Source organism: Camelus ferus, chromosome 12, assembly GCF_009834535.1.
Source record: "Camelus ferus isolate YT-003-E chromosome 12, BCGSAC_Cfer_1.0, whole genome shotgun sequence".
NCBI lineage: Eukaryota > Metazoa > Chordata > Mammalia > Artiodactyla > Camelidae > Camelus > Camelus ferus.
In genome coordinates, this window is record NC_045707.1 from 36,201,534 (window position 1) to 36,219,204 (window position 17,671).

The window sequence follows — 17,671 nt, forward strand, 5'->3', positions numbered from 1 at the left end:
TCTGGGCCTCTGTTTCCTCATCTGCAAATGGGGAAAAGAGTAATTAAAACTATTTAATTAAAACTGTAGTAGTTTTAATTACTATTATCCTCATTTTACAGAGTTGTTGTGAGAATAACTGAGAGAATGGCCCAACTTCCTCCCCACAGCAGCAAGGCTGTGTGCCTTGGCCCTGTGCTTGGGTCAAGCAGTTGGGCCAGACTGAAGAGACCCTCTGCAGCAAGTGGTATCAACAGTTCTGTGCCAGCTTGCCTGCCTCGGGTGGGAGCCACCAGCGAGTCATCTGCCCAGGTGAGCCCACTTGGGGCTGCCTGGCAGGACCTGCCAGTGTAAGGATCCTGTACCTGCCACAACCTTGAGCCATGGGAGGAGCCAGGGATGCTGAAGAGCCCTCATGACCCAGCAGCTGCCAAGTGGGCAGCCCAGAGGTGGCAGGTTACAGTAGAAAGGCATTCTTTCCTCTCCTCTGCTCAGCCTGGGTACAGCATTCCTCACCACCCCTGCTCGGACCTGCCCCTCTGCCCAGGTCTGACATGCACACCCTTCCCAGCCCAACAGCCCAGGGCCCAGGACTGTAGTAGCTTATGTTTCTGGGGCTGTGAGCCAGCACTTCCCCTGCCTGCACTCCATGGGTCTTACCTTGCAGTTACAACCCAGGTGATACCGATAGTTCAGTCCCTTGCGCTGGGAGAGGGTGAGTTGGTCCCACCTCTCCACGAAGTTACACAGTCCCGTGTACATCTTGCCATCGTAGACACGGCCTAGAGGAGGAAAGGGATGACAAGGGGAGAGTTGTTTTGCCCAGAACCCAGCCAGAAGAGAAAGAATTCATATCTACTGAGTAACCTCCTCAGGCCAGGAACTATGCTAAGTACTCTTCAGTCCCATGATTTTACTTCAACCTCCCCAACACCTTTTCGAACGAATTGTATCCTTATTTAACAAATGGGGAAAATGAAGCTCAGAGAGGTCAAGTGATTTGTAGAACATCCCAAACTCAGTAAGCACTGGAACTGGGACCTGAGACCAACTCTTTACTGTAACTTGACTCTGATGTGGAGAGAAATAGGTACTGGCGATCTCTTTTTACTTATAGTAAAGTTGAGAAATTGCAACACTAGGCAGAACTAGGATATTTCCTCCCCAGGGTCAGTGGTGGAGCTGAGGCTAAAACCCAGCTTCACTATAGGAACCTCAAGCTCTCAGCTCTGGTCAAGCAAGATGGACTCAACACTAGATACTCTGTACAATTCAGTGGGCTCATGGCCAAAGTCCTGAGGACACTGCTGGGTTTACTGTTCCTACTCCATCCTTCTTAAGTGAAGGAACAGTGGACTTTGGCCAAACCCTGGTCTAGATGCTAGAGTTGGCTGTTACCTGTCAGCAGGTACTGGTACTTGTTGACCTCCAGCTTAAGGCCACAGAGACTTTCGGAAGCTTCTGTGTGGATGTACTGCACGTGGGGCATCTTGGTGAACCCTCGGTACATCTGTAGGTAGAAGGAATATCGTGAGAGGAGGACCAGGGCTCAGAAAGCATGCTGTCATTTGGTCTTTTTGAATCTGATTCCCCAATAGGCTATGGTGTGGCTGGTCACTGACCTACCTACCCCAGGGCCTTCACTCCAGATCAGGCCACTTGTTCTCCTCTTATCTGAGCTGTGGTTGGTGCCTTCCCCAAGAAACCTTCCCAACCAGCCAGTCATACCTCCCATTCTGTTTTATAGATGAGGAGCCTGAGGCCCAGGCAGGTTAAGTGGTTTGTCTAAGTCCACACAGTTGGTGAATGGCAGAGGTACAAATCCAAGCAGAGGAATATGCCTGCTCCCAAGTCCACACTCTTAACCATTAGCTTATGCTGTCTCCCACTGCAGCCTCACAAGTTCATGCCCAAGGGCCTTTGATGCAGGCAAATACCATTTATGGCTATTGTGCCTCCTTTATCAACCTGTGCTCAGAGCCAATGGTGTGAACATAACAGAGGCTGAACCCTCTTGGTGATTCCAGGTCAAGTCCATGTGCATTACACAGGCCGGGATCTGTCCAGACAACTGTTAACTGTGTGAGCTGGTGGGGACGGGGGGCGGGGGGGGGGCACTAAGGTGTTGCCCAATCCCATTATCCCCCCAGTTCTCAAAGTACACAGGGCCTGGACGGCTGGTGGTCCCTGGGCTTATCCCAAGGGTTTCCAGTAGGACAAGTGTTTCTACTTTAGTTCCTGGCATGCGTTATTAATTTACTTATGGTAATTAATAAAAAGCCAGACATCACCTCATTGGTGTCTCATCTAAGTGCCTCCCATTCAGTCTAATAGGCTGTGTTTTTTCTCCCCATCTTCTTTTAAGTGGTAACTGGCTGGCGGGGGTAGGGTGGTCCATGAGGCCCTCTGCCATCCACAAAATGTCTGTTGGACTGATGGAGTTCGAGTCTTTGCCTTTTTAAAGAGAGCACTGTTCTAATTGTGTGCAACCATCGGTGCAGAAGCATTTAATTTACCTGGTCTCCCTTCTTAACCTTCTTCTCCTGTGGGGCTCTCCAGCTGAGTGAGGAAATGCAGCTAGGAGTAACAAGAGGTGCTGTCCTCGCTCAGTTTTAAATTGTGCTGTGGGGAAGCAGGGGGTGTCACGTCGTACCCTGACTTCCTCAGTGACGGATAGTGCCTCTCTGACTTTAAGAGTGCTGCTGTGTGCACACCATCAAGTGTGGCCTTCAGGAAACACCTCTTGCACTCATTCCTGGGCCCAAAAACTTCTCATTTTGGTGTGGATGACCCTTGACTTTTTGGCAAATGTTTCATCTCAGTACTCACTCTGGTCTTCCAGGCCAGCCTATTGGAGCCTCAGTTCATTCCATGCTGGTCTGGCACCTTTATTTCCTCTCTGTTTTATGGGCAAGAGTCAAGCCCATGCTCAGTGAGAATTCAACTCATAGAAATCAGCTTGGCATCACCACTACTTTTGAATTTGAAGGAATCTTTAACATGGTTTCTAGCATTTGCATGCAGAGTCAAAATTTTAATACATTGTTAAAATGACTGGGTCTGACAAGCACAGAGTTGCCTTTTAGGGTCAATTCTGGAAATAACAATATGGTAAATGTACGGTAAAGGCAGATCTTACTCATTTTATTGTTTTTTTCTTTATAATAATCCAGCTTGACCTAAATATTGATCCTATAGTATCATTAGATCTATAGACGTAGAGATCTAGAATTGGTTTGACAAACTTAGGAGGGTTATAATGGGTTTATAAATCCTGATTTCCTGAAATTAGAGAATCATAGAATCTCAGAAATGGAAGGGATGTTAATCTAATCCAGCCAACGCAATGGAGGATTAATGGTAAACTCAGGTTCTATAGACAGAGTCTGCATTTTGTCTCTGCCACTTAATAGCCTCTTGGAAAGTTATTTCCCTCTTTGGGCCTCAGTTTCTTCATCTGTAAAATGGGGCAAAGCGCTTACTTCATAAGATGTTTTTGAGAATTAAATGCCTTTGAATAGCACTTTGCACACATTTAGTAAAAGCCTAAAGCCAGTTATATTGAAGTTCATAATGAGCAGAGGGAAGGATTTGGTTCTCTTCTTCCTATATGTCTTGCCCAACCTCATCTCTTAGTGCAAATACTTAAAGCTGGGTTGGAACTTCAGACATGGCTCTTTTCTCCTCCAGCTTTATTGAGGTATGATTGACAAATAAAATGTGTATCAATGTAAGGTGTACAACAGAATATTTTGATATATGTATACACTGTGACATGATTACCACAATGAAGCTAGTTAACGCATCCACCACCTCATATAGTTACCTTTTTGTGTGTGAGAACACTTAACATCTATCCTCTTAGCAAATTTCTAGTATACAGTATAGTGTCCTTAACTATAGTCACCATGCTGTCCATTAGATCTCCAGAACTTACTCATCCTGCGGAACTGAAAGTTTGTACCCTTGCACCAACATTTCCCCATTTCCCCTACCTCCTGCCTAACCCTGGTAACCACCATTCTACTCTTTGCTTCTAAGAATTTGACTTTTTTAGGTTCCACAAATAAGTGAGATTAGGCAATATTATCTTTCTGTGTCTGGCTTATTTCACTTAGCATAATGTCATCCAGGTACATCTATGTTATCACCAATGACAAAACTTCCTTCTTTTTAAGGCTGACTAATATTCCATTGTAATATTCCATTGCAATATTGTATTATATGTATACCATATTGGACTCTACAAGCCTCTGGGCCTTGCTTCATGATGGTATCTACACAAAGTTTCAGGAAGTTTCCTTCCCTTGGGGTAAAAGGACAAATAATGTGAGAAAGAAATTTCCCAGTTTGGGGAGTTTTACCCATTTCTTATGGAATGTCTGGTCTTCACTCTGTATTCACAGCATGAAATGTCACCACTATGTTAAATATTTCTGGTATGACTACCAAAGATCAGCACTGTGCTGGATACTGCTTTATATCATGAACTCATTTAAACCCTCAACTTATTCCTGTAAGCAACTGAGTTTTGGAGACGTTAGGTACATGACTGAGGAATCGAGTGCAAGCATTTTCTCTCACAGAATGGGCTATTTGGATGGGGAGGCAGAACACATGAGAATGGAGCGAGTCTCTGCAGAGGGCTAAAGACAGTCCCAGACCATAAAAAGTCATAGGCATTAAGAGGAAGAGAAATTCCCCATGGGCTAGGGGGTCAGAGAGGCTTCTAGCTGGAGACACTGCTGTTGCTCATTTGATTAGACAAAGCCCTGAAGGAAGTCCCCAGGGGCCAAGCATTCAGATTGCCCAGTAAATCTGTCCTGCCCAGAGTCAGGACATGCACAGCACACAACCAGCCGGCCTCCCCATGGGACTTCCCCAAAACCAGCTGAAACATAATGTCCCCCACATGCTGTCCCTTGCAGTCAGCCTGAGAGCATGTCTCCACAGCACAAAGCAACTCCAGGCAAAGCAGACCTCTTTCTCGTGATCCTGATAGCAGATAAGGTCCCCAAAGATTAGAGCAGCCAATTCTGGAAACTTCCACCTTTGCACCACAGCCCAATGCCTCAGCCCCAGCTAATCTCCAAGTTTGGGTTTGCAGTAAGCTTCTCCAACATTGTAACACCCTCCCCGCCTGCTACACACACCTGTGGGTCTCTGGACACTCCAGATATGCCTGAGAGGTGGACCAGAGGCTCTGGAATTAGCATATGAGAGAGGTTCTGCCTGTCTTTCATTTGGTAAGAAGTTTTGTGGGGAGGGGGTGGGAAGCCTGAGAGAGAAGAGGGAGATCAGACTGGGTGGCACAGATTCTCACATTTTCAGAGTTCCTTTAGTCTTGCTCTAAGGGAGCCCTGACTTTCCCCGTCTGACTCTGGGGTAGACTCTCTAATCCTCTAGAACAAAGCGCTCAGGGACCAGTGCCAACACTCCTGCAGGCTCCCGTCTCTGGCCTCTCCCTCTTCCCTCCTACAAAGATTTTTTTCAATACACTCTTTGCAAGTCAAGAGCTACAATACTGGATGACAAACCCACAAACTTAAACTAACTTCCTTTTGTTCCCTGGGGGAACTAGATACAAATGAAGTGAGGGAAGCCCTGGAAGTGGGCGGGAATGATGAATCAGCCTGCTGCTTGGCTGCCCTGTAATCTCCTTGTAGGCAAGGCTCTAGTTTGCTCTGGTTTGCCACTTTCTAGCTATATGATCTTGACTGTTGTATAATCTTTCCAAGTCTCACCTGTAAAGTAGAGGATAATGTGTACTGCTTCATATGGTTATTGTGAGGATTGATCCATGCAGAGGCTTAGCAGAGTGCCTGGTACATAGTAAATGCTCATTCACTGTTACCTGTATGGACTCTTATATTCATTCTAACAATTATCTTTTTATCCCCAGCTCAAACCACAGTGCACAGCACAGAGAGGGAGGAAAGGAGGGAGAGAGAAAGGAAAGGAGAGAGGGAGGGTGATGGCATGGTCTATTCCCACTCTTAAGTCCGTGCCTTCTCTGATTAGTAGACTGGTGCCTAGAAGCCAGTAGAATCCAGTGGCCTATCTGGATAGAAGGGCAATGACTAGTTCTATGAGTTATCTAATATTAGGCTGATAGCAGGGCCAGAGTTAATAAAAGGTATTAGATAGGGGTTGATGATCAAAGTAAGATGGCAGGGAGATTTTGGGAGTCATATAAAGAACACACGTCACTTGGGAATGAGATCTGCATTTAATTAAATGCATGACTCTGGGCAACTCATTTCCCCTTTGAGCCGCCGTTACAAGTGAAACAAGGAATTTTATTTCCTAGTGCCCAGCGCCCTGATCCATGGACCTGGGTGAAGGATGGTGAATGGACAACACAAGACCAGCATCTTGGGAGCTGGTGTGAGTTCTTTGAGGTGGATAGGCGAGCAGATGTTATTTGGCTTCTCAACACCCCTCAATGACTGTTCTTACACAGCAAGCGGGGAATGGGACATCCTGCCCACAGCAGGGGCCTCGGGTCACCCTGGCATCCAGGTCCTGAAGGAAGGAGAGAATCTCGGCAAGCTTAGGAACCGCTGCCCCCAATTCTTCCCCTCCCAGCTCTCTGCTGGCCACAGAGTGGCTCAAATATGAAGGATTGTTCCATAGCAGGCAGGAATGTGTCTCCTAAACCTCTGCTTTTGTCTAATCTGCTTTGGCATTCGCTCACCGGCTGCCAGGGGTTGCACAGTGGGTTTTGAGGGTTGTTACTGCACTTGTTGGTCCCCCCCCCCCCGCCCACTCTTCTCTCCCCACAGCCGTCTGAAGACATAAGCTGGTCCCATGACCAAGCTAGGGCAGCCAGGGGCAGTTGGCCAGGGCTGACTCTGGACATTACATAATCAGAAGGCTGTAGATGTTTCCAAAATTGAATCCAAAGCAACAGGTTCCACAAACTCAGTACATCTAACCTCAGGCCTCAGGACCAAGGAATAATGAGACCTGGAGGTCTGCCTCTGAGATGGTTGGATACCACCTGTGGACTGTGTCACACCTTGTCTCAGTTCTACCTGGCCGGGTTGAGGTAGTTAAGGCTTGTCTTCTTTGGAGAGTTTTCAGGCCAGTGGAGTCTCACCTTCATTCCCTCATAGATGGACAAGCATTCACCAAGTCCCTGTTGCCTGCTGGGTCCCCCCAACCCCCCAACCTGCTGAGGATGCAAATATGAGCACTGAGTACAAGGCTGGCAGTCCACTGCAACCTGGGCACACCTTGTATCGAACTTCTGATTAATCATTCACTTGTGTCTCCTCTCCTGGCCTGACTGTAGTCCCTAAACATAGGAACCACATCTTCCTCCTGGCCTCCACAGTTCCTGGCACAGCGTGCTACATGTAAGGAGGTGCTTACAAAGGTGGAGTAGTGATAGGCCATCTGCTGAGTTATTCAGGGTGGAGCCCCAGCCCTCTGTGCTAAGGCACCCAAACCAGCTCCTGCTTAGAAGTAACATAGCTTGTGTCCCAGGGCACTTAGAATCCTGAAATGTCTCAGCCAGAGGGGCTCTTGGGGCATCCAGCCCAATCACACATTGTTAACAGATGGCAAAACTGAGCCCAGGAAAAGGGACAATTCCAAGGTAAGGCAAGCAAGCTAAGTGGAGGGATGGAGCTGAGACTAGGAGGCAGGTGCTCTAGGGTTCGAATCCGATATGCTTTTTCTTAAGGTGTACATCTTGAATGTGCTTCATAATGTTAACATGCTCAGGAATATGAATACACTTAGTAAACAGTGCTAACTACTGGGATGCAAGAAGTTAAAGGAGGGAAAATGGAATAAGAGGATGAAGTTCCTACCCTGACTTGAGGTTCCTGTGATCAGCACAAGTTCAATGTAAAGAGTTGAGGGTTAAACCTAAGTTGTAACCTCAGCAACTACATAAATCCGGTAGGCATTGTTGAATCCCCAAAAGTCAGACCTCCAGAGAGTCCATAGAGATGATATAGTCCACTCTCCCCCATTTTACAGATGGGAAGACTGAGGCCCATCAAGAGCCAGTGACTTAGCCAAGGTTTTATAGTTACCAGGTAACAGGGCTATCTGCTATCTGGTTCCAGAGTCCAGCCTCTTAACAGCTGCTTCCAAGGGACTCTGCCTGCCCTGGCTCTGGGATGAAGCAGCTGCCCCCATCCCCACCCATCCCTTTCTGCTACCTCAGCTATGCCCTCTCCAGCCAGGTGGAAGGGCTAAGGCTGAGGCTCAGACACTAAACAAACACACACCCTAAGTCCAACCCCCTCTTGCCTCCATTGGCCAAGACTTTCCAGCAAAAAAAAAAAAAAAAAAAAAAAAAAAAAAAACCCAAATCTCTCCTGGAGCCTGAGGCTGGGCTACTGTCACTCACCTTCATCTGCTTGATGGTGTAGACCAGTGTGCCAAAGGGCCCCTCCTTCACCAGCTTCTTCCCCACTACCTTGGCCCGGATCACTGTAAAAAAAGGCGAGATGGAGACAGGGAGGTTAGGGAGGCCTGAACCACATCAGGCACCACATCTCAGGATGGACGTCCAGACCACAGTGTGCCTGGAATTGCTTTCTTAGTAACTTTGAGGCAAGTAGAAAAGATGATTGTGTTTATAAGAGCAAGAAATCAGATAAGAGACATCGGGATGGGGTGGGCAGGGAGGAGTGAAAGAGAAAGGGAAGGCAAACATCTTTGGAGTTAATTTCCCTAAATGTTCACAACTGTCAGCCAGAAATTCCTAGGCTGCACTCACCCTTGTAGGAATTTCTTAACTCTGTGGTTTCACCATAATCCAAAATCTGCTTCTCCTGTTAGAGCCTCCTGCCCTCCTTCCATTGTCTATCTGACAATCCCGTAGTCTCCCAGACCTATTCTCTTCCTACCAGGACCCCTGTCTGAGCTCTGCCTCATTTGTGGCTTTTCCTTTACATGCATAGATTTTGCCACATCCTTACATCCGTGCAGGATTGTGATGCACCCCAGCTTCCTCCATGCCCCAGTTGGCATTCTGATGGGGCCCTTGGCACCCAGTGCTTAGACAGCAAGGGATGCAGTGAGGGCAGCTCAATGAGGATTTGGTAGAGGAGGGAACAGTTGGGAGCAGGGGCTCAGGAGCCAACTGAACTGTTCCAATCCTAGCCCTGATTTTATGGTTATTATGACTATGGACAAGTATCTTTGTTTCTGGCCTCCAATTTCCTCTTCTGTAAAACAGGATAATAATGGTACCAATCTCCTGAATTGAAGGGATTAGGCAAGATAATGTGTGTGACGCTTCTGGCACCATGTCTTAGAGGGTATATTAGATAAATGTTATTAATATCATCATTATTATCATCATCATTGACAAAAATGAAATGGGTTGACCATGAAAAGACTGTTACCAGAAAAATAGCTTCAGTTTGTCACACATCTATTATGTGCAATAGTACTTCTTACTTATTTACTCTTCAAACTGCCTTACAAAGGCAATATTGGCATCCACATTACACAGATAAGGAAACCGACTGAGAAGTGAAACCACTTCCTCTTTTTGAGCTTGAATTTTCTCATCCGTAAAGAAGGTATACCTTTACCTACATCAGGGAATGAGGATTAAACAAGAGATCTTATGAAATTTCTTACTACAACATCTGGTAGGAAGGAACTGATCAGAAAATATTAGTTGACTGTGAATACAAAAATAATTAGACAGGCCCAGTGTGACACAGACTGGAAGAGAGGTATTTACTACATGTAGTAAGAACTGAGAAGAGGGGGGTTGACTTAGAGATTATAAGAGGCTGTACTTTCTCTTTCTAGTTTATGTGAAGAAGAAGCACCAAAAGTTGTCTTCAAATATTTGTTAAACCAGCACATGGAGGAGAAAATGGACAGGTCTAGAAGACGTAATTTAAAAACTGCAAAGAAGTTGCATTCATTGGCTGAACCAAAGAAAGAGTCATCTAATAACAAGAACTAGCAACAAAGTTGGGGCGAGTTGGGGTGTTGTTGTCATAGGGGCAGGGAGCATCTCCATCAAAGGGGAATGGATGCTCTCATGCTAGGACTTTGACCAGAATGGAATAGATTTTGCATGTATAGCAGCCATGCTTTGAATCACAAAATGAATTCTTCCAGCTCTAGGTTCTTATTACTCTTTCCTACCTCAAGTTGCTCTTAGTCCCAAAAAACTGTAGGTGCTCTGTTTAAATATTTGTTACACACACACACACACACACACACACACACACACACACACACACCTGTCTATTCTGGTAGCTCTGTTATCCTTCCCCATGTTGGATGTTCCATCCTGTTTCTCAATTCACCTCTGATCTCAAAAAATTTCTTTACTAGGAACCAGTTACCCTATCTCAACTGAATTCTGTCCTCTTGCTCCCCACATGAGCTTGGAGCCCAATCTCCCAGTCAGGACCCAGATGAATCAATGGCCCCTCCAGATGTTACCTGCCAGGAATGGCAAAACACAGAGCCCATTGGCAAAGTTAGCAATTTAGCAGAGGCAGCTCAAATTGAGAGGAGGTGAGTGTCTGTTTCCAAGTCTGCTGTAAAAATGAGAGCTTGGCAAGATCCCAGGCCAAGCTCCCTCAATATTCTGCCTCCACCTCTGTGTCTAGCTTCGAAACAGTATCCTTGGCTGGCAAGGAGCCATCCTCCCAGAGGCCCCAAGGACTATTTCCTCTGCATTAACTCCCACAGGCAGGTTGTAACAGCTTAACTGTTGAGCAGAAGGCACCTCTGCCAGGACTTTCCTATTGATTCTTCCTGAATTGATTTGGCTCCATCTTCTGCTGCTTCATTAACACAGAAGGTAAACCAAGGAATGAGTCTTTGCCTTGGGAGGAAAAAAAGCAAAAGGGATTCCTTTAAATAGCAATGTCTACCCTTTCCTGGCTTAAAAGTGGCTTGACTTCATTTAGATATAACATGTCATAAGCAGACCTGTCCTGTAAGGCTGGGTACTTCTGGAAGCTTCTGCATGCACAGTGAACCAATTCCTTCTTACCCTGAAATGGCCTGAGGTTGGAACCTTTTCATCTAAGAATAGTTCAGGGAAAAGAGAGTAAGTTTTTGTAATCAGGAAGCCACATTTGAGTTTGAGTTCCACCATTAGTGTGTGGCCTCAGGCAAACTCCTGTGTCCCCAGTGCTCTTTCCTCCTAAATCTCTCTGATTATCTTGGCCCACTGCCCCTCACGTGGCTTATAAATGATGTACTTATTACTAGTGGAGCAGCAACATGACATAGCATTGAAGAACCTGGTCTCTGGAATGTGACTGCCTGGGTTTGAATCCCAGCACTGGTGCTCTGTGACCTTAGGGAAGTTACTAAACCTCTCTGTGCCTTTGTTTCCTAAAATATGACAATACTTCATAAAGTTGCCATGAGGGTTAAGTAGTACAAGCACTGAGAACATTGTGTGACCCATCCCAAACCCCACGTGTTTGTTGTCACAGTTATTAGCATTACCACTGTCATGATTTCTGCTATGTGTCTATCCTGAGCATCTTTAGGTTCTAACATGCACTGTAAGCTAAGGCCTGGGAGGTTCTCCTTAGGATGAGGAGAAAGACAAGCTCACCAAAATACTCTGGCCTTGTAAAATTTCAGGGAGAGGTGGGGGAGCACACATTAACTTGTCAGGACAAACTTACAAAGTGTTTTTAGGCCTGGAGCACCCACTCCATCACAGGTACTTGTCGCATCTCATCCCCTACTTGTAACCCAGGAGCGCCCTGCCAGGACCAAACAAGATCCCATGGTCAGGGTCCAGAAAGACCAAGGCTGAGATGCCCCAGTGGAGAGGCCACACCAGTGTTTTTCTTACAAAAACAAAACTGTATTAAACTGAAATAAATTAAATAACATTCTGCTCTCCCAAATAGATTTGCAAAGTCTCTCCAAAGTAAAATCACTAGCCAAACCCAAATCTGTCTATTTGGTCTGTGAATTAATGTGTCTTTATTTGCTTCAGTTTTTCCTCTGCAATTCAAATCTATGCTATTTTGTACTTTCTTGTTTGACTATCAGGGTACCCCCAAGTCATTCGCTGGCACCGGGACCAGAATGGACAGGGGAGGTGCAGAGAGGTCACCTTTGCAAATCTACGTGGGAGATCAGAGCGTTATTTAATTTTAGTTTGGTTTAATATAGTTCAGCAGCAATAGAAGACAGTTTCCAAACCTGGAGCTGGCCACTCCCACCACTAGCTAGCTCCCACCACCTTGATGTGGTGACTGGAAGCCAACTTTACACATGGGCTGAGCTGGACACAGATTTTCTTAATTCTCCTCTATGCTGGAGAGTGGTCCTCACATTGTCTCTCCAGAGTCCTCCAGCAGCTAAACCAACATGGGCGTGAACTGGGTTGGTGTCCGGGAAAATGAGTTGAGTACTGTTGGAGGTGACAACAAGAAATAGAAGTCTCATTTTCCACCTCCACAGAGTACAGTCTAGTGGGAAAACAAAGTTTAAAAGTTTATGGCCAGAGGGCTGATCTCCAAGGTACAGAAGCACCAGTCAGAGAAATGGGGGTGAGGTGCAGCCTGAATCTCAGTCTTGGAGCCTCTTACACTCTTGGGCTTCTTGGGGTGTGGAGGTCAAAAGAAAACAGAGTAAACAGTATTTTAACTTAAAAGCATGTAAGAAGAAATTTACCTGGCTATGTGTGCTTATATAACTGGCACATGGATATAAGAATGTGTGTGAGACCTCTTAAATATATCATACACCTTAGGATCCAGGTGTAAAGGTATATCTCTATAGAGTTATCTTTTCTTCCTTTAAATAATTTTTTGGGAGGAAGGATATTAAGAGCTTGCAAAAAAACAAAGCAAAGCAAGGCACATCCCTTCCAGAAATAATTGTGTCCTATCTGCCTCCACCCATTCATAGTAATATAGACCAAAAGCAGCACACACTTTGAACAAAACCCAATTTCAATGTCAGTTGGATTCTGCTCCAGTGCAGCTTATTGGTGTGTCCAGCAATTGCACATCTGCTGTTCATCAGCATATTCAAAGAGGGATAAAACACGCATGAGCTGGCCCCTGCCTCTAACCCTCTCCTTCCACCTCCTGTCCAACCATCTTCAATCAAATCCAAACCTTTCTACTTTAAACTGATTGTTGGACTTTTCTACCAGTCAGCTGGAAGGCCAACTTTGGTTGGGTTTAGGATCAAGGATTACTTAACTGAATTAATGTATATCAGCTTAAGACTCTAGATCTGCCCATCTTACCATCCTGTTGAGAGCAGTACAGATCCCTTCTGTTGTATGAGAGTTGATTCAGCCATCTAGTGGATGAGATACTACCCCTGCCACACACACACGCACACACGCACACTGCCCCATGCGTGTCTCTCAAAGACCCTGTAGAATGATTTTGCTAGCTTAAAGTATAGTTTTTAGGAGGACAGTGAAGATAAGTAAGGCACATCTGGACAGCAGACAAAATGAATTTCTTCAAAAGTAGAAGTCACTATTTGTGTCAGTCCCAGAGAGGGGGCTGGTCTTCTGACAGCAGCAGGCAGGACTAGGTGGGCACAAATGCCTGGACCCTAGGCTCACCTGTCTCCTTGTGCCTGGAATTGGAGGAAAAGAGGGATCTAGGAGTGTTAAAATGATGCCCACTCCCATAGAAGCACTCCAGAAATGAGGAAGGAGGTATGCCTACAATCATCCAGCTTGTCTAATGGTCACTTGATGTTTATTTCCCAGTTGTCATCCTCCCAGAATGGCAAAAGAAAGGTCCTTTCTGAGGTCAGAGTACTCACAGTAAAGGCAATAAGCAAGAGACCTCACAGCAAGGCAGGTCCACAGCCCACCTGACTCAGCCTCTAAGCAGTTCCCACTGTGTACCGTGAAGATCCCGTATTTTAGCCTCAGCAAGGAGGGCAGAGCCAGGCTCTCTTGCTCCTCCAGCTGCCCACTTGGCAATTTACCCTTAGCTCCTTGCCTTTTGTTGCATCACACCAGTAAGTCTAGGGAAGAGGGAAGGCGCTAGAACGCATTGGTTAACAGCTACTGTGTTAACCCCTCCCATGTGCCAAGCAGTGTGTGCATGTTATCTCATTATTCTCATGGAAACCCTATGAGGTGGCTAGGATTGTCCCTGTTTTCCAACTATGGAAAAGAAGAACAGATGTCCTGAGGGTAGTTTTGCATCCCAGTGTGGGGAGAAATTTGGTGGGTCACCCAAGAAAGCAGACTGCCTCAAAACCTTTCCGTAAGATTTGTTCTGCTTGCAAAAGAGTTCATAATTTTTCTGCACTTCTGCACCTCCACTGTCAGCACTGCTAAGAATCAGAGAGGAAGACTGGTCCCTAGGAAGGAAGACCCCCTTATAATGCCCCAATGACCTCCCCCATCCCCTTGACCACCTACTTTTCTTTCCAGTCACTCACACAGCCCTCTGATTAGTAATAAGAGTCCTCAAGTAATCACCATCAGCAGTATAACAGAGTATCATCTGTTTAGCATCCTGTGCTCCCCAGCAAGACTTTCATGGAAGGAAAAAAAGACCTTAGACACCACAAAACCTGATGATCATGAGGTTTCTCACAACACTGTAAGCCTGAGGTTAATTAGACTGATTAGTTAGATGAGACAATGCACATGTAAAAAGGCATTTTATAACCCTAAAGCTAAACAGATGATATACTGTCATGTTGTTGATGATGAGTACTTGTAAATTCTCAAATGTACTAATCAGAGGAAGGCAGCAAGGGACCCAAAACGATTCTTGCAATTCAGCATTTTCTCATCCCCTGAAGATCTTTAGTATCCACTTCCAGTGACCTTTTCAAGCTCTTCCTCAGTTATCTGCTGCCTCTTTGGGGACACTTTGATGATGTCCATGTTTGAAGAAAGGGCCTTAGGAATTAAGGGTTTGGAGGTAGAGGCCTGCCAGGCCCACCCTAATGGATCCTTCTGGTTCCCAGCCCATTTTTCATCATCACCTCAAACCCTGAAAGCCCCTCTAAAAAGATTCAGAAGCTGAAAGGTCAGATCAAGAAACCTCTAGAGTAGTGGCCATGATACACTGGAATGGAGTGCATGGGACCTGGATAAAGTCGCTGCCCCGTCACTGTGGGACCTTGGGAAAGTCGCTTCCCATCCCAGACTATAAATTGGTGTGATAATTATCAAGCCCAAAGGGTTCTTATGATGACCTAATGCCCCTCCCCCACTCTACCAAAGCAGCTTTTCTCAAGGTCACCCATGACCTCTGTGGTGCTCAGTCTAGTCAGCAGTGGGTGCTTCATCCTCCTCTTATTCACATCCAACATGCGGCACTCATACGACCTGCACAACAGACAACTTCCACATCTTTGCAACCTCCAACCCAGAACTCCCATGACCTTTGACTTACATATCCAAGAGTCTACATTTAGTCTACATTTACACCTGGAAGTCTAATAAGACATCCCAAAGTCAACCCATCCAAAATCGAGCTCCTAATAATGGCCCTCAGCCCCACCTAGGCTTCCCCATCTCAGGAAATGGCAACTTGCTCCACTCCAGCACCCCACCTCCTTCCTACTTTTCCTTCACCCCAAACAATCCTCACTCCACCCCCCCACCACCACATCCCACCCCACCCTGGACCTTTGCTTTTTCAACACCCCTGCTGGAGCACTCTTCCTTCAGTAGCTATATGGATCCCTCCCTCGCCTGGTTTCAAATAACACCTTGTCAGGGGTCCTTCCTTGAACCCCAGCTGCCTCCCCTATGCACTCCCTATATCCCCTGGCCAGCTTTACTATGCTCAAAGCACCAGCCACCATCTGCCATATTATACAGACCTTGTTTTTTCATTGGTTGTCTCTCCCCACTAGAATGGAAGCTTCATAAGTAGTCAGGGTCTTTGTTCTATAATAATCTAAGCAATCAGAAGAGAGCCCGGCAGATAGCAGGCCCCTAATATGTATTTACTGAATACATGAAGCTAAAAGTGCCACACACATGGAGAGAGATTTGAAAAATAGATAAATAACCCTCCTGGGCAAGTACTAGCAAGTGACCAAGTCTTTCTGAGCCCTATTCCATTAAAAGGGGATAATAACAGGTCTCAGTTTAGAGGGTCAGATAAACATCTGTCCAGTGATCATTTATTAAGTATTGCGCTAGGCTCCCAGGGACCCCGAGATAAATGAGGCTCCAGAGGAACTCAGGGGCTAGTTACGAAAGTCAAGCAAGTAAACAGGTGAATGGCATTTGAGTGCAGCAAACACGGCAGTAGTAGCAAGGACCAAGAGCCAGTATGCCACAAAAAGGGGTGAACGTTGTCCCAGGGAAGGGTGTCAGGAGCTCCTAGAAGGTGGCAACAGTTTTGGGCCTTAGCCCATGCTGGAGAAGAGACTCAGTTTGCTTCTTCTGAATCCAGAGGAAGCAGAAATCGGGACCAGACTTGGTGGGAAGGGGCTAAGGAAAGCATCTGGGAGTGAGCTGATTTCTGCCTTTCTGGGAAGATGGCCCTGGAGAGCTAGAGGGGTGCGGGGTTGGCAGGGCAGCCTGTGTGAGGAAGAATGCTCCTCAGAGGAATCTCACAAATAGGCTCTTCCTGCAGCCTGCCCTGGTCCCCTGAGGGCACTTCTCTCTGTCAGTTTCAAAGGCCCTTTTTGTTGATGTCAAAGCCATGGTCAGACGGTTTAAGATGCACTTCCAATCAAGATAGGGAGTCTCCAGTTCAAAGCCTGTCCTGACTGACTAACTCTTTCCGTTAAGTAAAAATATTAATCTTGGTTTTATTTAAGCAGGTTTTTTGGCAAGAAATGAACCCTTGTGGCTAAAAATAAACCCAAATACACACACACACTCAGAAAAATCTGGAGAGCTGCAAATCATTTCAACCCAAGTTTCCATCTCAGGGAAAGCTATTAAAACCCAGAGGATATTAAAATCTCTTTCTGCACAGAGACTCTTGTTTCTCAGTTCCTACTTGTGTTCTGGGGTCCCCCAAGCAAGGCTGTCCTGGGGATGTCCTGTCCTGGGGCTCCTGGCAAAGGGCAGGAGGGGCTGGTGTGGGCTGCGAGCTCTCCTCACCTTGTAAGCACTGAATTTCTGCTTGAGCAGGCTAGGAAACACACAGGGGCCCCTGCTGACGTCTGTTGTATATGAAATGAAGGGGCCAGAGAAAGGAGGAAACGGAATACAGGCCCAGAAAGGTCAAGTTGCCTGGAACTTTGAGATTATCCAGAAAAGAACACAAACAAAATCTACATCTCACTCCTGCTTTCCTGTTTAAAGTGTTGACCTCAATTTTAAACTTTTAAAAACAAAATTTAAGAGTTACTACCTAGGCACATACCTGGACTTGGGATTAATACACTTCATTTCTAATCCAACCACTTGTAAAGTTGGCTACTCTCAATTTCTTCCAGTGGCCACAGCCAATTTGGGAGAAAGATAAGGATCATTTGGCTCAGGACAGGGCAAAATCCCAAGGCTGGCTGGTTCCTGGATTCAGGGCTGACTCACCTGTGGAGTGAGGACCATCGTGGAAGGGAGATGGGATTTGTGTGACTGGGTTTCTAGCAGGCCAGTAAGGAGCCTGGCTCAAAGTGTTCACCAAGCATGATTGGAATCACAGAGGCTTTTGCTCTGCAAAATGTGGTCAGGCGGGGAATGTCAACACCCTGAAGCACAGAAAGTGCTTCTCCTATAGCCCCTTCATTCTCCCAGGAACAAATGGGAACT

General features: G+C 46.1%; 2 protein-coding genes across 2 annotated transcripts in view; one reads left to right on the forward strand and one right to left on the reverse strand.

Moving 5' to 3' along the window:
• Positions 1–17,671, forward strand: part of SYN3 (synapsin III) — a 444,384-nt gene that overhangs the window by 153,964 nt on the left and 272,749 nt on the right.
• Positions 1–17,671, reverse strand: part of TIMP3 (TIMP metallopeptidase inhibitor 3) — a 56,250-nt gene that overhangs the window by 4,347 nt on the left and 34,232 nt on the right. The window contains exons 2-4 of the mRNA XM_006189669.3: positions 8,348–8,430; positions 1,378–1,489; positions 640–761 (exon numbers count right to left, since the gene is read on the reverse strand). Of these exons, the coding sequence (XP_006189731.1) occupies positions 640–761; positions 1,378–1,489; positions 8,348–8,430 (317 nt within the window). The remainder of the gene's footprint in view (positions 1–639; positions 762–1,377; positions 1,490–8,347; positions 8,431–17,671) is intronic.